At 37.9% G+C, this 25314-nt stretch overlaps 1 protein-coding gene across 2 annotated transcripts in view; it reads right to left on the bottom strand.

Annotated features, from left to right (window-relative positions):
• Window positions 1–25314, bottom strand: part of Lsamp (limbic system associated membrane protein) — a 666829-nt gene that overhangs the window by 293549 nt on the left and 347966 nt on the right. For both annotated transcript variants that reach the window (XM_055625123.1, XM_055625124.1), the window contains exon 2: window positions 22689–22921. In XM_055625123.1, the coding sequence (XP_055481098.1) occupies window positions 22689–22921 (233 nt within the window). The remainder of the gene's footprint in view (window positions 1–22688; window positions 22922–25314) is intronic.

The raw sequence follows: 25314 nt of genomic DNA, 5'->3' as shown, positions 1-25314 counted from the left end.
GGAAGGAAGGAAGGAAGGAAGGAAGGAAGGAAGGAAGGAAGGAAGGAGAAAGAAAGTGTAGAAACAATTTCTTCAAAAGCCATGATGTTCTACAGACTGTTATTTATAACGCACATTTTTGTGCAATAAACTGTTTTGCTCCTGATACAGTTTGAAACATCTTCAATCAAACATAATTTGCTTTTCTTTTTTCTTTTTTCTGTGTTTTTGGGGAAATTCTAGTTAGACATAATAAATGAGTTGTGAGGAAAGCAAAGGATTTGTGGGTCAGCCTCTGTTTGTTTGTTTTTGTATTTTGTTGTTGGGTCCTTAGTCTCAGAAGAAGAGGGCTCTAAAGGAAATCAGTGATAGACTAAAGCAACCTCATTAAAAATTCCTAATCTTATTCTCTTTCATGCCATGAGCAGAAGGAGTTTCCTATATAAGGTAAGTGTGAAAACTTTGAAGCACAGCAAACAAATCTGTACTTTTTTCCCCTATGACAAGTTAGGTTGCTTTTTCTTTATGTGAAAGAAAAAAACAGTAGTGCAAAGTTCAGCTATCATTCACATCATTTTAAGAAGCAAAACAAACCAACAAAAAAGAAACAAATTGAAAATAGTAGTATCTAATACTAATTATATGGCAGGCTATTGAGTATGGACTCCAGATTAGTTTCTCTATTCTAAACACACACAAACAACTATAAGAGTATTGCTTTTATATGCTGTTTATGGAAAAGAAAATTTAAGCACAAAAGATGACATAATATACACCGAAGCACAATGCTAGTATGTGAGTCAGCTTGGAATATTATTCACATAGTCTGACCTAAGGTCCTCAAGACATGATTTTCTATACATATGACCAGTTTTGTGATTATGAAGTGCTAAGTTTTGTGTGATATGAAATAACAATTATATTTTTAATTTATGTGCAATAATACCATGTGAAAATTGTTCTATGTGATGGACATTTACCTCACACTTAAAAATATGGTTCAATGAGGGGAATTTATCAGATATTACTTTGCAGACAGTGTCAAAAGATATCTTCTACACACTTGTGCATAGTGCTCAGTTTTATATTAAAAAAAAAAAAAAAACAAAGGTGCTTAAGGTTCTTTGGCTAACTGATCATTCAGCCTAATGAGCAATAGGGTAAAAACAAAACAAAACAAAACAAAAACACCTAGATCTGGTCCCAAACCTTGTCAACTAAACTAAGAAATTGTTAATTGTACCTTTCTAGTAATGAGATTGATATATTGTTTGTGATGGTTATGATTTCTTACGAATAATGTTGAAGGGCTTGTTACTGATTTTTCATACTCCTCACTTTTGTTTTCAATATTACATCAAGTTGAACAATGGTTATTATTTGATATAAGTGTCTAGACAAAAATGCTTTCCTAATGAACTCTTCTTTGTAAATTGTTGGAACTAAACATTCATTCATTGGGTTCTAGTTGGATAAATACAGTCTGGCCAGGGCCTTTGCATTCACCCAGTACTCTAAGTACATACTTGATTTACTGTTATCAGGGCAACTATCCATCCATTTCTGAAGTTTTAAAATTATACCATAGAGACCATAGTGTCTAACCACATGTCTCACAGGTATTCAGAACAAAAACCCAGGAAGTATTTTGTCAAAGCAGCATCTCCAGATGGCTATTTTCCTGACAACTCAAATTAAATATACCACAGGGAACTGTTTGCTATGCTTTATTTATAATCCTTTGCGTCCAGGGAAGTAGCATGTTATTAACCATGCAAACAAACAAAAACTCTGGATGAAGCATACCTGAGTTGCTATCATGTACTGGGCTGTATTACTTTTGTAAATATGGGTGAGCTATTTGTTCTCTGTCTCCATTGTTTTGTCTATGAAATGGATGATAATATTCACCCTAAAGGTTTTGTTTAAAGCTTTTATATAGCGAATATTTTGAATCTGGTACATATAAGAATTCTTTAGTCTGCTCAGTTTAAAAAAATTCCGTAGACTGTAGTTTATAAAGAACAGAAACGTAACTGTCCCAGATATGGAGCTGATGTGTCTGAACTCCCAGTTCTGGCGTGTGTGATGTCTGTTGAAAACAGCTTCTTGGAACACAGTGCGTTAATTGTCTCTACATGTCTCTATGGCTATGAATAATGAACTATCTAGGGACTCTCTTATGATGGCTCTCATTCCATTCTTGAGGACCCAGTTTGACTAACTTCCAAGGACCCCATATCTAAGTTCTGAGGCACTGGGGACATGAATTTAGAGTGGCTCAAACACTCAGTCTATATTAAGAGTCTCCAAACTGGGAGACGTTCCATAGCACCATGACAGAAGTGTGGCAAAAAAAACAAAAAAAACAAAAAAACAAAACAAAACAAAACAAAAAAAAACAAAAACAAAAAAAACAAGCAAACAAAAACAAAAACAAACTTCAGTTTCCTTTTAAACTCTTCACCATTCTTCAGCAGAAATTTAAACATTTTTTACCAGATTATTACAGGTTGAGCCTGTTGTAAAAATGCCATATCCGATTCCTTCACTAGAATTCTGTTCTGCTTAGCTTCATTTAGGATAGCGCTCTTTTACAAAATGGCTTCTGAAAACTTTCTACTCTGGGGAGTAGAGGGATCATTCAGCTGTTAAGAGCACATTTTGCTCTTTTAGAGGACCTGGCTGGATTTCTGTGGCCCACATGATTCCCCACAACCATCCATAACTCTCGTTGTAGGGAATCTAATGCTCTCTTCTGATGTCTGCAGGCATCCATTGTGTACATGACACTCATACATACATGAAATAAAATATTCATACACATATAATAAATAAATCTTTGGAAAAAGAAAAGAAAACATCCCAGTCGACATTATCTTTTTCACCAATCACCCCACCCATTATTTTCAAAGTTAACATCTTTAGGTCGCTTCCTTGTGTGTAGTCTCACAGGGAATGATCGCCTAGCTTCTCAATCGCCTCAAACGTCCTTTTATGACACACCTGCCCTAGCATTTCTCATCCTGGTCACCCACCTACCTCTCTGTTTTCCTGAGACTATTTTATTTCAACGTATTCATTGTTTATCAAATTCCTAATCCTTCAAAGTGCACCTTTTAAGGTCAGCTTCTTTATTTTCTGTTTTCCAAAAACTATGGCGTCTCAGCTGTCCCAGGATATCTGGAACACCACCTCTTAGAGTGAAACAGTGCAGCTGAGATTATCTTTGCTGTTTAGGAGAGCAATTTCTGCTTCCTCTCCTCAGACATCAGTGGTATCTTCAATATGCCAACCATACAGTTCTCACTTCCAGCTTTAAACTGACTAACTCTGCTTTTTGTTTCTCTTTCTATCTTTTCATGATGCCAAATTACAGGATCCTGTATCCATCCTAGAGAGAATACAATGTGTCTGCCGCAAACGGTAGCCCATGCGTATAGACCTTTCAAAAACATTATGGAAGTTGATGAAAATGGAGACAAAATGAGGCATTACTGGCTAACCTGCTAACCTGCAAATCACACACACACACACACACACACACACACACACACACACACACACTCTACAATTTTCATTTTACCCAAATCAGTTTTACTGTCCCATGCCCAGAGGCACTCAAGCAGCAAGCCTATACACACTGCTGCGAATGTAGACCTCATATGGCAGCCGAGGTATATAAATATGCAAATCAGAGATGTATACAGAATCAGCCTTCCAATCGGGAACACCAGCTGTCACAGGCAGCAAAATCACTCCAAGGACTTGGCATTGGTGAGTTGGCAAATACCCCCTGGTTATTGCTGCCCCATCAATCATGGGCCATTTGGCAGGGCAGCATTCTTGATCAGGCATTCTCTTCCTTTTAGGTCAGGGAAAGAACTTAAGGAATGAAATAAGCTGCAATATAATTTGATCCAAGTATCTGATACAGGGAGTTATTGATCATATCTATATATAAAAATTCTTTATCTTTCCATTATTTGAAAGAAATCACACCACCTCCAAATAAAACAAAAGCATCAAGCTAATGTTTTGTCTGTCTTCACTAAAGAGCTGTTGGGAAAGATTCTGCTGAGATATGGCTGACATGCAATGTTCAGAACGTAGTAGTTTTTTTTTTTTAATTTATTTTTTAAAAGACTCCTGAAGACCATCGATCCTTAAGTTATCATGCGTGAGAATGGAATAGAAATGGAATGGGGGGCAGGAGAAAGATAGGCTACCTTGATGTCTACTCCAACTCTGGTTTATCAGGAGAATGAATACGAATTTTGCTTCTTAACAATCAACAAAGGAGTGGTTTACAGGCATCAAGGCATTCTTAGAGAAGTAAATATGTCACTGATTTTAAATAGCAGTGTTATCCACGAGAGCAGATCAATGGAAGTTGCATAGGTTTTCAGATGCTTCGGGATATTAAGGAACAGTCCCATTTCCCCCCCTCCATAAACCATTCCATCCAGAAGAGTAATTTAAAATAGGCTATAAATCATTATCAGCTCAGCAGCCAACCAGCACTCAGAGAAGTTCTGTCTCCCCTTCCCCCTCCGCATCCTCTTTTCCTCTTTCTTGGAACAATCTGCAGTGTGTTTGTTTCTCTCTAGCTCTTAGGTCTGCCTGCTACAGCTCTTCTCACTGGATATGTGCTAGAAAAATAATAAATTTTCTTTCAGATTTAATATAGAAAACTGTAGCCGAGACTATATGCAAATTGTCTTCAGGAAATTTAAAGTACTCAGTGATTATTAGTTTGATGATGCTCATTACATTCTTGAAAATGAGTTGATAATACTTACTGCTGTTTCAAAACATAGTCAACATGTACGGGTAATTATAGGATGTGCTCCATGCATACAATGGCAGAGACTTAAAAGAATCATGGTGCATAAATACTAACTAAGCTTTTCAGCAACCATCTTTAAGGCATTTCAGGGGTGCTACCTGTTTTGTGAGCCATAACACATAAAATATCAGTACTCATGGATTACCAAGTATTTTGGGGGACTACATTTCACTTATCGACTGCGATGCCTTGTGTGTGCTAGTGTGTACGCAAGTGTGTTTGTGTGTGCCTGTATGTATACATGCTTGTATGTTAATGTGTGGCTCAGATTCTGGTGTATTCTCCTCCTATTCCACTTTCCTCCTACTCCTTTTTTTTAAATTAATTTTTTTTGTTTTTTTTTTATATTAATTACAGTTGATTCACTTTTTATCCCAGCCGTAGCCCCCTCCCTCATTCCCTACCTCCCTCATCTTCTCCCATGCCCCTTCCCTAGTCCACTGATAGGGCAGGTCCCCCTCCCCTTCCATCTAACCCTAGCTTATCAGGTCTAATCAGGACTGGCTGTATTGTCTTCCTCTGTGGCCTGGCAAGGCTACTCCCCCCTCAGGAAGTGGTGGTAAAAGAGCCAGCCACTTAGTTCATGTCAGAAACAGTCCCTCTTCCCCTTACTAGAGTATCCACTTGTAGACTGAGCTGCCATGGTCTACATCTGAGCAGGGGTTCTAGGTTATATCCATGAATGGTCCTTGGTTGGAGTGTAAATCTCAGAAAAGACCCCTGTGCCCAGACTTTTTAGTTCTGTTGCTCTTCTTGTGGAGTTCCTGTCCTCTCTAGGTCTTACTATCTCCTTCTTCTTTCATGAGATTCCCTGCACTCTGCCCAAAGTTTGGCTATGAGTCTCAGCATCTGCTTTGATACACTGCTGCATAGAGTCTTTCAGAGGCCCTTGGTAGTAGGCTCTTGTCCTGTTTCCTGTTTTGTCCTTCTTCCAATGTCCATCCCATTTACCTTTCTGAGTGAGGATTGATCATCTTACCCAAGTCCTCAATCTTGCATTGCTTCAGATTTTGTGTACAGATTTTGGTATGTTTATCCTATATTATATGTCTAATATCCACTTATAAGTGAGTACATACTATATGTGTTTTTCTGCTTCTGGGGTACCTCACTCAGGATGACCTTTTCCAGATCCCACCATTTGCCTGCAAATTTCATGATTTCCTTATTTTTAATAGCTGAGTAGTATTCCATTGTGTAAATGTACCATAATTTCTATATCCTTTTCTCTGTTGAGCGACATCTGGGTTGTTTCCAGGCTATTACAAATATAGTTGTTATGAACATGGGTGAGCAAATGTCCTTGTTGTGTACTTGAGTATATTTTGGATATATGCCTATGAGTGGCATAGCTGGATCTTGAGGAAGCACTATTCCTAATTATCTGAGAAAGCACCAGGTTGATTTTCAATGTGGTTGTACAAGTTTACATTCCCACCAGCAATGGAGTAGGGTTCCCTTTTCTTCACATCCTCTCCAGCATGTACTGTTGCTTGAGTTTTTGATCTTATCCATTCTGATAGGTGTAAGGTGAAATCTCAGGGTCGTTTTGATTTGTTTTTCCCTAATGACTAAGGACATTGAACATTTCTTTAAGTATTTCTCTGCCATTCTATATTCCTTCACTGAAAATTCTGTTTAGCTCTGTACTCCATTTTTAAATTGGATAACTTGATTTGTTGTTTTTTAACTTCTTTAGTTCTTTTTATATTCTGGATATTAGCCCTCTGTCAGATATAGGGTTGGTGAAGATCCTTTTCCAGTCAGTAGGTTGTCATTTTGTTCTGATGACAGTGTCCTTTGCTTTACAGCTTTTCAGTTTCATGAAGAAACAAGCAATGAAAGACCCAACAACTCCACAATAACTCTAACATTTGAAAAAAAGAAAAGCTTTAAGTGTCTGAAGAAAGAAAATGAAGAAGATATCAGAAGATGGAAAGATCTCCCATGCTCATGGATTGGTAGGATTGATATAGTGAAAATGGCCATCCTGCCAAAAGCAATCTACAGACTTAATGCATTTCCCATCAAAATACCAACACAATTCTTTACAGATCTTGAAAGAACAATTCTCAACTTCATATGGAAATACAAAAACAAACAAACAAACAAACAAAACAGAATTGCTAAAATGATCCTGTACAACAACATATTGTCTAGAAGTATCTCCATCTCTGATCTCAAGCTGTACTACAGAACAATAGTAATAAAAACAGTATGGTACTGGCATAGAAACAGAATGGTAGATCAATGGAATCAAATAGGAGACCAAGAAATAAACCCACACACATACGGATACTTGATTTTTGACAAAGAAGCCAAAACCATTCAATGGAAAAAAGATAGCATCTTCAACAAACTGGTCTAACTGGATGTCTACATGTAGAAAAAAATGCAAATAGATCCATATTTATCACCCTGCACAAACCTAAAGTTCAAGGAGATCAAAGACCTCAACATAAAACCAGACACACTAAATCCATTAGAAGAAAAAGTGGGGAAGAGCCTAGAATTCATTGGCACAGGAGACAAGTTCCTGACCAGAACACCAACAGCACAGGCTCTAAGATCAACAATCATTAAATGGGACCTCCTCTTCTTCTTGTTGGTTTTGTTTTTTTGCTTGTTTGTTTGTTTTGTTTTGTTTTTGAGACAGGGTATCCCTAGTTGTGCCAGAACTGGCTCTGCAAACCAGGCTGTCCTTGAACTAACTGATAGCTTCTTCCTACTTAGACCTCCTGAATTCTGGGATTAAAGGCATGTGCCACCACTGTAAGGCCTGGTGTCCTCTGTTATCACTCTCCATCAATTTTTTTGAAACAGAGTGTATGACTGAACCTGGACCTTACAGATTTCACAGTACTGATAGGTGAGCAAGATCCTGAAATCTGCCCCTCTCATCCCAGGTTGGAGGTTACAAGCGCTCATAACTGTGTCAGGCTTTTGCATTTTAGGGACATTAGAGAATCAAAGTCAGGTACCCATGCTTACGCATGAAGCATTCTACCTATTGAGCCATCTCCTCAGCATCAGTGACATGATTGCATTGAAAATATTTTATATTGTTTGAGAAGTTCACACACACATACAGTTGTGTTTTGAACAAATCTATTTCCCAATCTCCTCACGTGTACTCCTCCCCTACCTCCTCCACTACATGCTCCTCCACTCTCCGTGTGCTCTTGTCAAAAATCATTAAGTCCAGTTAGTGCTGCCTTTAGGTGCATGGGCATAGGACAATCTGCTGCACAGTTCTCAGCCTTCCTAGTGCTTAGACCCTTTAATACAGCTCCTTACCTGGTCGTGACCCCCAACCATAAAATTATTTCGTTGCTACTCCATAACTGCAAATTTGCTATGGTTATGAACTGTAATGTAAATATTTGATATGCAACCCCCGGGCTGAGAAGTGTTGATCTACTGGCATAGATACCCTCTTGGAGCCTGCACACCCGAAGAAAATTGACTATCCCTCTCACAAGAGCCAGTAACATCTCTTTAGAGTGTCAAATACCTTTGTAGTGCAAGGAAGGACGTAGTTTTAGACAATAAGCTTAAGTAAGCTGTGGTAGAGATACCACTTTACATCAAGCATGTCAGGTGATGTCTAAAATCCCAGTGAATTCTGTCTTTCCTTGTGTGTCTAATTTTACTTGAGACATAGCTCCAGTTCTGTCCAGTTTGCTTCTGAATTCTCCCACTCTTCTTAATGGATGAAGAATATTTTTCATTGTGCCCAAGGCCACCATTTCTTTACCAACTCATCTGTAGATTATCACCTAGGCTGATTGATATTCCAGTTGTTGTTAGCAGTGATGCAATAAACAGGGACACGCAGGTATCTCTGTCATTCTGACCTCAATTCTTTTGGACATACACCCAGAAGGGGAATTGTTGTATCATATGGCATTTCTATTTTTAGCATTTTGAAAGGCGTCCGTATTGTTCTCCATAAGGGCTGGTCTAATTTACATCCCCACCAACAGGGTATGTGGAAGAGTTTCTTTTCTTTTTTTTTTCTCTCTCTCTCTTTCTCTACATGGTCTCTCATTTGTGGAAGGTGAAATAAGTTTGCCTGAATGTAGATGATTTCTGGAGGTTAGGGAGTGTGTGGAGGAAAGGGGATTGGCCAAATGGAAGTTGGGTTGTATCACTGCATGCTTCGTGCATGTGTTGAAGTATCACTGGACTCATTAGTATGCACCATTAATGTGTGCTAATTAAAATCAAAACAGTTCATATAAAACACCAATGTTAGTCCCTGTGTCAAATCTTCGGTCAATTTTCATCACAGTTTGAATCCCCACACACTCTAGAAAAAAAAAAAAAAGCAAATGGAAACAAACCCTTAGCATGCAGTTAAGATCTGCATAGCTTGGCATCCTCGCCTTGTTCTCATCTGTCCTGTACCCATGTGCCTGTTCATTGCCAGGTCCTTTCCACACGTTCAAGCTCTGCCAGGCTCTTCTTTTTCACACTCCATGGCTAGCTAGCTCTATTTTCACACTTTCTGGGGGAAGCATTTCTTTATTTGGGATATGGTGTAAGCACATATGTAGAATGGAAAGCTGAAATAATACATTGGGGGTGGGGATCACCGAAAGTTGAGTTACTCTATCACTATGTGAGCATTCAAAAGATTCAAGACAAAGAATCCTGATAATTAGAGGTATATTTCACAAATGCCTACAAGACGTTCAGGAGAGTTCAGGATACAAAGAAGGCATAAGTAGACAGGAATGTTGCTTGCTGGGTAGGATGCTTGCATAACCACATAACCTGAGCATGGTGTAGATCCTTATAATTCTAATACCCAGAAGGTAGAGGTAGGAAGAGCAGGGGTTCAAGGTTACTCTTAGCTACATAGGAAGTGTGAGGACAACTGGAGGATATGTGACACCTTGCTTTTTGTTTCCCATTTATTTGTTTGTTTGTTTAATGGCTTTGCAGCCTGATCTCAGCTCCCTCCCTCCTCTCTGCCTAGTCCTACCCTCACTTCACTTTCCCTTATCTCCCCCCTTCTTCTTTCAGAGAAGGGGAAGCCTCCAAAGAGTACCAACCCATCCTGGCATCTCAAGTCACAGCAGGACTAAAGGTGAGGCCTGACAAAGCAGCATAGCTAAGGAAAAGGGATCCCAAAGCAGGCAACAGAGTGAGAGAGAGAGCCCCTACTCTTATTGCTAGGAGACACACATGTTGACCCGGCTTCAATCTGCTTTATATGTGTAGGGGTTCTAGCTCCAGCATGTGCATGCTCTTTGGTTGTTGGTTCAGTCTCTGTGAGCCCCCATGGGCCTGATAGCTCTGTAATTAAGAGGATTGCTTGCTCTTCCAGAGGACTTAGGATCAATTTCTAGCACCCACATGACAGATCATAACTGTCTATACTCCAGTTCCAAAGGATCTGGTACCCTCAGAAAGACACACATGCAGGCAAAACACCAATGCACAGAAAAATACATAAATCTTTAAAAAAAATTTGACACCTTGCTTTAAAAAAGAAATAAAGAAAAAAAGCATAAGAAGACAATAACTTTTTATTTTAATCTGGGAAAAGCTAATGGAGACATGAACTAGAAAATGTAAAGAAGCATAGTTTACAAAAATATGTTCACTGATTACAAGACAGATAGAAGAAATGGACAACTTAGTCTCCAAGTGGGGTCCCTAGTAAGGAGAGCAGGGACTTTCTCTGGCATGAACTCAGTAGCAGGCTCTCTAATCACCACCCCCTGGGGGGTGTAGCCTTGCCAGACCACAGAGGAAGACAATGCAACCAGTCCTGATGAGACCTGATAGGCTAGGGTCAAATAGAAGGGGAGGAGGATCTTCTCTATCAGTGGACTAGGGGAGGGGCATAGAGGGCGGAGGGTGGGGTTGGGAGGGATGATGGAGGGGTCCACAGCTGGGATACAACTTGAATAAATTGTAATAAATAATAATAATAATAATAAAAAGAATTTGAAAAAGAAATAACCCTGTTTTCAGGAAGATGTCATATCATTATTAGAAAAAAGAATATAAGAGGTAAAGAGATGCTTAAAAGCAAAAGTGACCTTTGACTTGAGCCCAATAAATAATAAATTTGCTGAAAGATGAAGCATGTTTATAAGGTAGTGTAGGATAGAATTCTGAAAAACAGGGTCAAGGCTGCTTAGCAATGGAGAGTGGCAATCAAATACCAAATGTGATGATATCATCAGTGAGCAAAATCTAGAAAAGGAAATGTAGATGCTGAAGCTCATGTACCTAAACAGATGTCAGCTGACCTATTAGGAAAGGTGAAAGCAGCATTGAAACAGGGAATGATTTCAGGGAACAAAGGTGAAAGATGGTGCCAGGAAAGGGGAGCTTTTTAATTGTGCTCAACGAGCTCAAAGAGAATGATTTAGAAGACAGGCTCATTAAAACAGGGAGATGGTGAAAGATTGTCCAGAAGGAATATGAAAAAATAGAAAGCAAAGGATGTGGGAAGGGCTAAGAAAAGTTGCTGTAGGCAACTGGACATCCTCAAGGGATGAATGAAGAGATCTACAGAAACGGAGAGGTTTTAACCAAGGTTGTTTTGACTAGAATACTCAATGACAGGTTACGGGGTCCTGTTTCCTTTCAACAGTTAATTGTGTTCAGATTAGAAAAGGAAGAGTATTGTTGGAATCACTCACAGGTAACAGGTAGTGAAGAAAAGCAGAACAACAACAGATAAACTTGACCTTAGGTGTCAGGAAGAAGGCCACTCTGTCTATAGTCTGTAGACAGGCGGATAAAACCAACACATGATTAAGAGAGCATCCCTAATGTCCTGATTTAAAGTTCTGCATTTAGTAAAATTAGAAATTTTAATGTATTTTTGTGTGTGTGTTGGGGGGTGGAGAGATAGGGGTTGCATTTTGGTTTTGCGTGACAGGGTTTCTTTGGGTAGCCTTGGCTGTCCTGGACTTACTTTGTAGACCAGGCTGGCCTCAAACTCACAGAGATATGCCTGCATCTGCCTACCCCCATTGCTGGGATTACATAGCTGGCACTACTGTGCCCGGCTATGTGTTGATTTCTTATCCTGTAATTTTACTTGAGCTGAGATTGACAAAGTCCTAATGACATAGAACCTCTGTCTTTATTGCTCCTCCCCAAGGCTTTGGAGAGAGTATGAATATGTGCATGCACAGCATTATCTTACTATTCCTCCTTTGAAATGAAGCATGCTTTAATAACTTTAAGCCTTAATCACTAACTTAATCACTTTAGAACAGATGAGTTTGCATTTGTTTCCTCCAAGGGAAAAAAAAAGTTAAATGACTATAATTGCTTCAGTGAGAGAAGGATGGACAACTGAAGAAGAAAAATAAACCATGTAGTAAAAGAGAAAAGAGCTAAGAAGAAATTTACCTTTGAAATTTTTTCTAAAAGTCTTTTCTTAAAAAAAAAAATTCGTGGATTTATTGTTTGAACAGTTACATCAAGCTATTTTTGAGTTATAATATAAACATATTAGAAACTGGATAAAATGAAGTTCTACTTAGTAAGGACAGAATTCCAAAAGCCATTATATAAACATCGCCTTAGAATATTTATATATGAATGTATAAGATATGAGTAATTTCTGACCTGAGCATGAAAAATGGAATTTACTAAGGTACTTTTAAATAAACTGCTACTTTCCATATATGGAAAAACATTTCAATCATTTAATAAAATGTTTTCAAAATTGTGATTACTAATGAATGTTGAGCTCTGTAACTCAGAGCTTTTATTTGGAAGTAAATGAAACCTTACTGACCATCTCAGCTCAGGTCACTGGGAAGGTCACAGGTAGAATTATGACAACTTATCACAGAAGATAGTGGGCCATGCTGATTTTGAAACTGAGATGCCATAGCTCTCACCACACCAACCCGGCCCTGGATCCACAACAAAGCCTCTATGAAGAGACCATTCCTACACAAACTCATCATCATAAGTGCCACTGCTCAATTCAGTTCATTCTCTTTGGGTTTGGGGGGGGGAGCGAGGGGGGTTTCCTGTAGATCATGTCAGTTAATGATCCTGAAATTTAGGAGCTGAATCTCAAATCTGCCCACATTTGGAGGACAGCTATTTTATTTCAGATTTTAGATTGTGAGAATTTCTGTGTATCCCCACAATATTGACCAATGGGATCATTTCTAAACTTAAGGAATAGGTCTGGATGATAGGTATAGTTCATAATGACCATATTAAATGTATTTCTCAAAAATAACCCCAATAACTTTCCTCAGTTTTTTATTGTGACTATTCAGAGCACCTTTCACAATTTTCTAGAAATATTTTTGATGGCCATATCAATAATGATATGTATAACAGTCCTGATTTGCATATCAGATGATTTTCTTTTTACACATTTGTCGAAGTGGAATTACTGGGTCAAGTGATAGAAATGTATTTTAAAGCTCTGATAGATGTGTCTGCATTACCCTAGGAAAGTTTCCACTAATTTACACTCTCAACAGGCAGATATAAATGTGTCACTTTCTCCACTGTCTTGCCATCTCTGTCTATGCTCATTTTGTTAACTCCTTCCTGGTGCTACTAGCTTCGGAAACATGTATTTATGCTGTGCTTTGCATTTGTTTGATTATTGGTGAGATATGAATGACTTTCATTTTGGTGATATGTATGTGCTCTCTCAAGAATTGAAAGTCTACATTCTCCATATTTAGCTCTCAATTTTTGAGAAAGAACAAAATTAGTATGTTGAATGACATCACATGCATTTTGTTCCCTATTCGTATTATCTCATTTTTTCCTTTCTTGATGTGATATATTTTATTCATATATTTACTTAGAGTGGATTGTGTTTGAAAAACTGCTTTAATGAACTATGCTTTATATTCAATCCAATTTTTTTTTTATTCAGCAATTGGAAAAGCCTAACCTTTACGTTTTTTATTATTATTACAATAATTCAGTTTTATGAAAAAAGTCCTAAAATGAATGCAAAGAACTCCCATATACCTCAACTCCATTCAGGTTTTATCAATTTCCTGTTCTTGTCTTTTTTTTTAGCCGAATGTCTATCACATCTTATATATGTGTCACACCCCTACAGTCTTTCAATTCTTGCTATAGAATGTGCTTCCCTGTGCTTAATTATTTTTGCTTAGACTTGCACTTTGTACGTACCTTCAGAAAGTGAGGCTGTTTTCTGCTCGTTGCCTCTTCTGGCACATGACACCGATTTATATCATTTCTGGTAGTGCTAACTTTGAACGCTTGATTAATATGGTATCAGCAGGTTTTCAGTTTTATTCTTTTATTCTTCTGTAGGTAACATTTTTGTGGGTAGGAATTTTGAAACTGTAAAATTTTGTTCCTTTAGCATTCTCCTTCCAGTTTTAGAATCCTTGGTATTTTTGTGCCTGAATTAATTATTTCTGTAAGAACTTCAAAATGATGTTTACCACATTCCAACACTACTTCTGCATTTATTATTAGTCAGCATTCTAAGAGGATGATTTACGATCTTTACTAATTAACTGTCATCTAACTATCATCAGCATTGTAATATCTGAAATAATTTATTTTGATACTCAAATCATCTTATACTTGGCTGATGGAAGCCCCTTCAAGCTGCCTTCTGTATGCTCTCACAGGCCTCATTATTCTTTAATACTTTCTTACTTTATTGTTCAAAAGGTGTTCCAGACTCATGCTGTTTTCCTGCCCCATCCTGATCAACGTTTTCTCTAAGCAACCCATGTTCCTTGTAGAGAAAATGATACTTTCATAGCAACATCTGGATTCCAGGTCCTAGGTAATGTTTTTTGGTAGTGTGGTGTTGAAGTTCCATTGCCTCTACCTCTGTCTCTACCTCTTCATATCTATCTCAAATTCACAAGTAAGCACTAACTACTCCAGTATCATTTTTTTTTTCACTTCACTATTCTCCATGTTATATCTTTCTTTTCCCATAACTGGGTATCATTACACTTCTTTGTTCCTTTATTCATTTATTTCTCGTGAGCTTCTGACTAAACACGTTGAACTTATCACTAGGATAGTTTCTTACAGGTTTACTGGTGACGTCCAGCAATGCTGCTCCTCTTCACAGCCTCCTCACATGGGCCCTGATTCAAGCTGAACTGCTTTCTGACTATTGCATGGTCTGCTTCATAGATTATTTTACTAAAAAGAAAGAAACAAGCTGTACTGACTTTCGTATACTCAATTTGCCTTCCATTTAAGCAAACCTAAGACAAGAGCAATTTTAGAAACTTGTTCTATCATTGAAAACATCATTAAAAGAAACAAATCACACTTCAGATGCAAACAAGCTCAATGAAATCACTTGTATTTATTGATCTCACTTGCACATAAACAGTTTTAGCCTTTAGATATGGATATGTGAATTTGAAATGTTGTCTACAACTTATTTAAGAATACAGGTTTTATCTTTGGTTTTCAAGGAAACTTCTTTGTTCCTGTGAATATAGTAAGATTCCATGCAGAGCTCACTCTGCCATGACCATTGTAACTTATTTTCTCTCATTTTCAAAGAGGGCAAATATAGTTTGGATCAGTGAGTAAGTATAAAATGTTTGTTTAATTTAATGAGGAATAGGGGAGCTGCAGATAAATATAGGAGGCTTGAAGATAATAAATAAATTTAAGCAGATAGAATTGACCTGGATAAAACTTATCATTTCTACAAAGGAAATATTGAATTTAAATGACATGAAATAATATTCCTTATTACTTCCTTTCCCCCTTTTCACTTCTCTCCTTTACATTGGCTGTTTGGCTGTTGACTTGAATAGTAACTCTCTAACATACAATTTTGAGCCTGATGTCTTAGGCCCTAGTGGTGTATTCCTTTAATCCTAGAGGCAGACACATCTTTGAATTCGAGGCCAGCCTGGTCTACAGAATGAGTTCCAGGACAGCTAGGACAACACAGAAAAAACCCTATCTCTGAAATCAAAACAAAACAACAACAACAACAACAAATTAAATTAAAGAGCCGGGTGTGGCAACCCATGCCTTTTTTCCCAGCACTCATGGAGGCAGAGACAAGCAGATCACTGTGAATTCGAGGCCAGCCTGGTCTACAAAGAAAGTCTAAGACAGCCAACGCTATGCCACAAAAGCCTGTCTGGAGAAACCAAAAATAAGTAAGTAAATAAATAACAAAAATTAAACTCAAGAATAGGATACAAATGATCATACTGAATAATTCAGAATCCCAATAATCAATAAAATCAACCATGAAAGCCAATCAAACCAATAAAGACCTCAAAGCCTTATTTCGTTAAAATTCTTTCAAAATCAGAAGAGCTACAGGGTAAAGGCAGTTACAGTTCAGAGGTGCAATTTATTTCAAACTGAGTAAGCCAGGGTCCTGTGTTGACAAGATTATCAATGCAGCACAATGTTTACTAAGGAAGGGAAGAAGAACGGAAGGCAGGAGGAAGATGTAACAAAAGGAGACAGAAGAGACTGAGAGAGGGGGAAAAATAGTACCTTTTCAAAGCTCTGTAATGGGCTTCGTCATCAGGAAGGATGCTTACAAAAACTACCTGTAAGACAGGCTTCTTAAAACTCAAAGCCTAGAAATGAGCCTCAGACTACTGCTCATAAAAAAGCAATAAACTTAGGGTTTCTTTTGTAAGTTCATGTGAGGAGTCTACAATTGATGAGATAAAGGAAATGTGGCTTTTCATCAGCAGGGGTAGAAAATCAAACATTTTGGTCTTACAATGTGTTTCACTCACAATATTTTTTTTTACAATCATTACTTTAATTGAGGTAATTACGCAATAAACTTCCTGCCAACAATGTATACATTCCCACCTACTATGAGTTTGATTTGAATCAGTGACAAGAAAATTTCAGATTCTAATTTACACTAAAGCAAAATTTAATAATCTATTTTTAAAAACACTTCAAAACTCAAACTGTTTTATTAATCATATCTGACTTTAGTGTTTTCATATCACTTTATTTATTTTTAAATGTTAACTAAAATAGGATAGCATAAAAAGAGTAAAAGACTGGACATGGAAATAGCTACCCTGACATTGATAAAAATCTACAAATCATGTGAGGCAGTGTATGTAAACTGAAAACCAAATGGTGGTTATAATTTATGGAGAATGGGTATTTTAAACTAACATTCAATTAAAAATGTTGTTGTCATTCTTTCTATCCAAATGCACATGGAATATCTAAACAAAGGCCCCGTTTTCAAGGGTTCTGTTCTCATAGTTACACTCATGTCATCAATGTAATCAGTCTTAATTTTAGTTTTTCTTTTACAACCCTCTAGTACTTAATCTGTAAACTTGTACACATAAGTTGATGTGTCACACAGGAAAATGAATTCGAGGAGGCAATAAATCCCTCCCATTGCTTAGAGCCACAGAATAGTAGTTCTTGATTTGTGCGCATCTGAATGACTGACAATGATAATGAGCTTGCAGGTGTTGACTCTGATTTAATCGTTCTGGGTGTGCGTTTCGGGTGCCAGCACTTTGAAAATGTAGGAAACTGAAAGGCTGAGCTTACTGCAGATTGTGCAGTGGTCATAACAGAGATGAACTACGTTGCCCTAGCACAGGAGCTTCCACTGCCGGTATGTTTAGAAGACCAAGAAACACTGGAAGAGTAACCTTCAGAGAAAAAGAAAATGTGTACATTAGGAGCAGATAGGACTTTATTTCATTAATACTTACTTCCTTATTTTATTGATATTAAAAAATGGTGTGTTCTTAATCTTTGAGCCTGGACTCAATAAAGTAGCAGGTACAAAAACCAAATATTAGGCTTTACATAGGGGTCCTTGCATTTATCACGTAAAATGCATGTTTAAATTTGGGTAGCCTTGGCTTTCTCTGGGAGAATATATATTAGCAAATAATTGCAAGTGGCCCTACAGGTCAGCACTGACTTATGCCTTTGCTGAGGCATGACTTTATCCTGTGCCCATATAAGAAAGCTGTGTGTAGCTGTCACTTCGACAAAGATAGCTTATTGAACCACAAAGCATACTTTTTCAACACAGGTTATTTTATACGTAATGGCCTTCATAAACTAGTAAAAGCCTTTTCTGTGAGAAATAATCAAAAATGCTGAAGATATTGAAAAACCAGTAGTATATTGGGCATGTGTGAAAGTTAAACAAATAAGTGGCTTCAAGAAAAAATAATGTATAAGAGGATAAAAGGTCATTATAAATACTAGCATATATATATAAAGGTGAAAATTTTTGAAGAGTAGGCCAGTGTATCACAGTCATTGTTTTGAAACATGAAAACAGATAGTCAGAGTGATAGACTGTCTCTCTAGGGTGCTCTATAGAGGTGGCCTTCACGGTTCTGGAAAGCCATGGCATCTATGTAACTTGGCATTGATTTGTGTCTCACATTCAGATGTAGCCCATGGCAGTTCAGTGTCCAAGTGGGTTACATAGTAATGGGAAAAGGGACTGCCTCTGACATAATCTGATTGGCCTGCTCTTTGATCACCTCCCCCTGAAGGGGGAGCAGCCTTACCAGGCCACAGTAGAGGACAATGCAGCCACTTTTGATGAGAACTGATAGACTAAGATCAGAAAGGAGAGGAGAACCTCCCCTATCAGTGGACTTGGGGAGTGGCATGCATGCAGAAAGGGGAGGGAGGGTGGGATCGGGAGGGGAGGAGGGAGGGGCTTATGGGGGATACAAAATGAATAAAGTGTAATTAATAAAAAATTAAAAAAATTCCATCTTACAGATTCATAAACATGCTTTCAAGCATTTGTTACTAAAATTGAAATGATATTCCTCTTGTAATAAAGGCTATACCTATTTTCTTCAAAAAAAAAAAAAGATAACTCTTAATAATATTTGCAGACACAACCACCTAAAATCAGTTGAGTGCATGGAGCATCATTTCCTCCTTCTTCGGGTTCTCATATAATCATTAAAAGTCTCCACCCAACAGGTGGATCAAAGCAGATGCTGAGACTCACAGCCAAACTTTGGGCAGAGCACAGGGAATCTTATGGAAGAAGGGGAGGGGAATAGAAGGACACCAAGGGACCTATAAAGAGACCAACAAAGCTAAAAATTTATGAGCCCAGGTGGTCCTGCAGAGACTGATGTACCAACCAAGGACCATGCATGGAGAGGAGCTAGATACCCTACTCAGATGTAGCCCTTAGACAGCTCAGACTCCAAGTGGGCACTAGAGTAAGGGGAGCATGGGCTGCCTCTGTCATGAACTTGGTTGCTTGCTCTTTGATCACTTGCCCCTGGCAATGTGCCCTTACCAGGCCATAGAGGAAGAGGATCCAGGCAATCCTGATGAGACTTGATAAGTTTTGGGCAGATGGCAATAGTGGAGAACTCCCTCTTTCAGTGGACTAGGGGAAGGAGATGAGGGGAAGAGGGAAGGAGGGTGGGACGGAGAGGTTTTGAGGGAGTTTTACTCAGGATATATAACAAATAAATTGTAAAAAAAAATAAAAAAGACACTGACTCTATGTTGCTAGCCTACAATGAAAGTCTGAGAATCACTTGGAAACTTATAAATTCATTTCTCCAGACATTACTCAGATCTGCCAAACCAGAAATTACGGTTGCGTTTTCAAACAATCTAATAAATCATCTAAGTGTCACTGCTGCAAACTGCATTTTTTTTAACTCAACCATTTCTACAACTGTAGGAAAGAAGGTAAAAGTAATGATCTTTCCAGGAGAGACCCCCACATGCAAAGACTCTGAGCCTGCCCTAAATTAAGCAAACAATGGGTCAGAGCAACTACAACACTGAGAAGCAGAGGAGTGAGCTTAGATGTAGAAATAGTGGAGAAGAAGCACCAAAATGATCTCCTGCATTTTCTTCATCATCATAATCCCCATCATCATCATCTCCATTTTCTATTGTGGAGAACGGATTTTCTCCAGATAACAAGCAAGATGGGAAACCATCTTATTTAACCCTGACAACAAATTCAGAACTGAAATCTCTAAATTTCATCTTTATTTTGCCTATGTCAAAACTGGGCCTTAAAGAAATTAAGTGGCTTACTCTGAGGTTAATTCAAATAGGAGGAAGGAGTCTGAGAATTGGCTCTGGGAATGTGTAAATGCAGAACCCACCTTTTAACTCCCGTTTTCAGTGTTACCGCACCTTTGAGCTACAGGTGACCTCCCTTTTGGTAGAGGAAAAAAAACTAATAAAGTATTGAATGACTAGCTAATGTAGATGACACAGATGCCGGATCTGAAATATTCAGAAATTCTTAGATTCTGAAGCTGGGGACTAAGAAAAGAGGAATCAATGATTGCTAGGAGCAGAATATGGTTTTGTTTTTCCAGTCCTGGGGTTCAAACCCAGAGCCTTCATCCCAGCTCCTAGAAGCCAAATCTTTGATGTGATGCAACACTATCTAATGTTCTGCTGTGGTACAATTAGAGGGCAAGTGGAGAGATAAAATCCTTGGGAAAGAAGACATCAAAGGCTGGCATGCCTAGGATCCTCAAGGAATCCCACTCTGTGAGTCAGGCTCTAGGAAGAAACAACACCTCTTTCGCTTCTGTTAAGGTACAAGATTTTTCTCTCCTTCTCTTTCAAGGTGATGTTATTAAGATGAAAATATGATAATATTTGGAACAAACATAAATGTGCCTCAAACCCTGTTAAGCTAGGGGGAAGCCTTGGGTTGCCTTTGCTGTTGACATTGCATTTAAGCTTTTGCTCATAATAAAGTTATCCATACCTACTTTACTAGTATTTTCTTTTGAAAATTTTTTTTATTATTAATTACAGTTTATTCACTTTGTATCCCCCCCAGAAGCCCCTCCCTCCTCCCCTCCTGGTCCCAACCTCCCTCCCCCTTCTTCGCACATGCCCCTCCCCAAGTCCACTGATAGGGGTGGTCATTTTCAAATTACCCAAGACAGTGAATAAACAGTACTTGCCCATTAACTGGCTCTTTTTTCCTTTTCTTAATACTAATTCAGATTTAATTTAATTTGCAGTGAATTCTTGTTCTAAAAGCATCTCATCATGATTTTAACTTAAGAGAACATGGACAAATCGGGGCGGGGACTTTGAAGATTTGGTGGTAAGGACTTAAGCCTAAATGTAAATATCTAAAGTAGTTATTCTTAAGGTCATGGTAAAACTATTTTAACCCAAAGGAAATGTTCTGAGATGAATTCCACTCAATAGTTGTTTGTAACTTAACCGCTTCACGGCTTCTGTAATGACACTGCATAGATAACTGGTATTAAATGACCTTGTTTCTTCATTTTGAAACCATGCCTTCTAATGTTCAGACTGTCAACCATATTTTGTTGAGGAGTAGAGGCAATACCGCTTTTTGTCTGTAAGAACTTTTCTCATGACAATGAAGTTAGCAAAGTACCAAAATTGTGTAATAATATCACAACTGAGCAAGTATTTTTTGAAGAATTATGTTTTATACAGAAATGCATACATAAAACCACGGCTGGGTGTTACATAAATCTGTTCTGGGGATCCTTTAGTATAAATATATGTTTATTTGTCCCTGTGTCACTGAATTAAGTGGAAACTACATTTTGAGACATTTGTGTATGTGTGTGTCTAACTGTCTCGAGTGCCTCTCTGTGAGTGATTGTACTTTATAGGAGTAAGCAAAGTAAACAGTTGACATAGTCGCTCATAGCTAGATATTTTACCCATAAATGGGTTTCCTGAGATTTCCAACCCTAGTGTGTCTTGTTCTCTGGCTCAAGTACTCACCACTAATCTGCAAGAAAACATGAATATATGGAATTTTGTAAATCATAGAAAAGCCTTTTCCAAAGAGTAAAATGAAGCTGTTAGCCATTTGCAAATGGACCGCTATGGAAGTCACATGACTGAAGCACTCTTGTACCATGTGGACTTTGATACGTTTTCTCTTAGTTTCAGTTTATTAGTGAGAAAAGCAGGGAAGGCATTACTTTAAATGCTACAATTACCACTTCCCTAACACATTTACAGTAGCTGCAGCCCAACTTTGCCACACCACTGACTGCATTTGGAAAATTGACAGGAACCCTAAGGCCATGCTTAATTTGCATTAAATTTGCATAAAATTGTAAATCAAAAATACAGGAAAACAACCTTAATACTTGTCAGCGCTTAGGTCTTTCCTGATAGATGGATGGAAAAGGCTGGAGACTTGACTTTGCCTGCAATAAGATTGTGTAAGTAATCAGCTTTGTTTTCAAGGGAAAGGGGATCCAAGAAAGCCACAGTGTATGGGAATATATGTATGCTATTTAAGATTTTTAATGCTTTAAAGTCATGAGTCAGATGTGCCCTGGGAAACCCCAATCTAGAAACAAAATTTCCCCTATGACTTCACAGTGCCTGATCTTTAGACTGACTTACAATAATTCATTAAATAAAGATACAAGCCACAAAGAAAGGCAACCAGGTGAGAAGGGATCAAAGCCCCTAGGAATTTTATTTTTCTAAAAATCTTTTACTAGCACATAAACAAATAATTAATACTGATTTTTAGGACCAAGGTAGGAAAAAATGCTTTCTTAAATTCAGCAAAGCATCTTAATGAAATAAAAAGAACTTCCTAAGAATTTAAATATTGTGTACACTTATGTTAAGACAGCTGTCATTTTGCTGTATGTTTTTCTTAATCAAAGCTAGAAAAAGAAATAAAAAAGATATCACCAGCAGATTGGCACATGGCTCTTACTAGTTTTTTTTTTTTCTTTTCAAATCAGTCATATTTGAAAAAAATACATATATACTAAAATACAATATATTTTTTTTAGAAATAACTTTGCAAATGCTTTGTACATCACAGCCACTCCCCATGGCTCACTTTGCTATCCCTCCTTTTTCTTACCTTGCACGATCAAGTAAACTTGGGAGGTCTTGGGCTCATGCTGTGTCTGAACTGAGCATGTGTAGGATCCCTCGTCATAGACATCCACCTTCTGGATTCGAAGGCTGTATTCCAGAGAATGGCGTTTCTCCAGCTCAACCCGAGGATCCAGAGACCACTTGTCATGTCCAGCGAAGATGATGCCAGAGCGGTTCAACCAGGCCACTTTTGAGTTTTTGTCTTCTACCACACATCTACCAGAGCAGAATAATCCCGTTAGTGTCTCGCCATTTCTGTTTGATTTCACTCTCTGCATGACAGGATTCGACAAGGCCCATCAAGACAAATAATTACAGGCATCATAAATCATTGTCATGATATTTCTGAGAGTGCCAAGTATTTCTACCGTTTTCTTTAAGAGCCAATCACCACCCGGTGTGTAAATGTCATCATATTAGATTTGATTCAGCAACAAACAACTGGAAAGTGAGTCACACAACCCAGTAAAGTTAAATGATTATTGACTTCCCACTGGATTATTTTCTTCGTGTGAAGGAAAAGGTCATTCACACAAAATTCCATCTGCTTAGGTATTTTTGAGAATTGTTCAATTGATGCTGTGTCACTTCCACTGCATCTCAAACTGAGTTTATTCTTCCATAGGCATGACCTGTGAGTTATGCTTCATATTTAGAAGACTAGACCAGATCTCAGAGTTCGCCTGTGACCCCAAAGCACGTGACATGCCCATGCCCTAGGTTCTGTCTGCTGAGAGTGACAGGCTTCTTGAGGGTGACTGAGTTTCCTATCAACATTTCTCATCATATTAAATAAAGTGATATTTCTTTCATAGGAGATAAAGAAAACAGATTTATACTCCTAACTCAAAGAAGATAAATGCCAAAGGCTAGTATAAATGGCAAAATCTGTGTGTATTGAGTTGGAGGAAGGAGTGAGTCATGGAAAAATGCATTGTTTTCCTTGAATCTTATGTTTGAAAAGTTGGACTGGAAAAAAAACACACACACACACACACACACACACACACAAAAAGAAAAACCCCACTTTTTCTATATATTCCTATGGCAAGATGTATGTCTGCCCTACAGGAAAAGGGACCCAAGTTCTGTTCACATCTGCATAGCCAGCTGCTCAACACTCAGCGGCACAAGAAAAGGGCAGAAATTTCAAAGACCTTGACAGGAGAACAATTAAAACAACACATTCCCCTTTATTATTTTAGTCAAATAAAATACAAGTTTCCTCGAGGAAACAGGCTGCTCATACCCGTGCATAGGGAGGAGACATTTGGAATCCATGGGCTGTTCACTTGGCTCTAGAAGCTAAACACATCTCTCATAGCAAGAAGAAAAGTTCAGTCTTTAGTACACCTTATCTACTGTGCAAAGACCTTCCAGCCCGACTTCATTTAGGTAAACGATATTTTGTTTTTTTAAGAGTAAATATTTGATACCTTGGATGCACAGGTCTTATTTTGGTTCTTTCCTTCCACAAACACAGCTCACTTTAAGTGCTAGGTGTTACTTTCATCCCCTGGGAAGTTTTTCTTTGCCACACAGATACTACTGGGGATAAGCACACATGTTTGGTAATTTATGGCTACTCTACAAGAAACACGGCACATACTTCATGGACATGATTGCTACTTCCTTCCAGAGGTTGTTTTTCCTATTTCTTTGGCATCACTTCTCTGCCCTGAGTAGTATCAAAAGCACTTTTCAATTAAGTGTCATTTAGAATTAAATGATAGTCTACTGTCTGTTGTCTGCACCATTAATAGAATCATTGAATGGAGACATTGATTTTTGTCTTCATTTCTTTTGGAAAGGAGGAAAATGACCCTGTGTAAATGTATTTTAAGTCTCCATGTGCATGTGCCTTGTATTTTATTATATATATCAAAACAGCAATAAGCAGACTTACTATATAGTAAGTATATTATATATTCACATATAATATAGTATATTATATAAATAAATATATATATATATACCTTATACGTAAGTAGGTATATATACTTATTTATATATACTATGTAAGTTTATGTATCTATATATATACTTAATTATATATAATATATGTATATATATAGTATATACACTATATAGTAAGTACATAGAGAAGTACTCTAAATGTCCTTTGGTTCAGAAAATGTCTTTGATGTGTTGTCATAATGCATAGATAAATTAAATATTGTTAGCCAGGTCACAATGGATACATCTACAATAAAACTTCTGCACAAAAGCTCTGAAGAGATGGTAGAAACACTATAAAAGCCAGAGGACCAGGAAGTCTGCTATGAGATTGTGTCTCCTAGAAATGACAAGGAAGGTACCCTCCAGATACTTTGACAATATGGCAGCCAAAACATAATACCGCAGCAACACTGTTTCCGAAATAGGATCTGAACAATGTCAGTAGACATGCTAACACAGAAGGGGGATATTTAACTGGGTCCCACACCAAAACAGAACTACCGATAGCTAATGACTGCTGAGAAAGGGCACATGAGCTTCTCCCAGAGATGAGCCTTTAACAGGGTATCCAGTACAGAGTGTCTGGTGCTGAATTTATAGACACACAGACCACACTAAAAGAACTCAGAGAGTTGTGTTCATGTATGTAT

The sequence above is a fragment of the Psammomys obesus genome, unplaced genomic scaffold (genome assembly GCF_907164565.1).
Source record: "Psammomys obesus unplaced genomic scaffold, mPsaObe1.curated_primary_1811, whole genome shotgun sequence".
Classification (NCBI taxonomy): Eukaryota; Metazoa; Chordata; class Mammalia; order Rodentia; family Muridae; genus Psammomys; species Psammomys obesus.
Note: the sequence above shows the minus strand (reverse complement) of the source record. Positions and strands in the feature narration are given on the sequence as shown.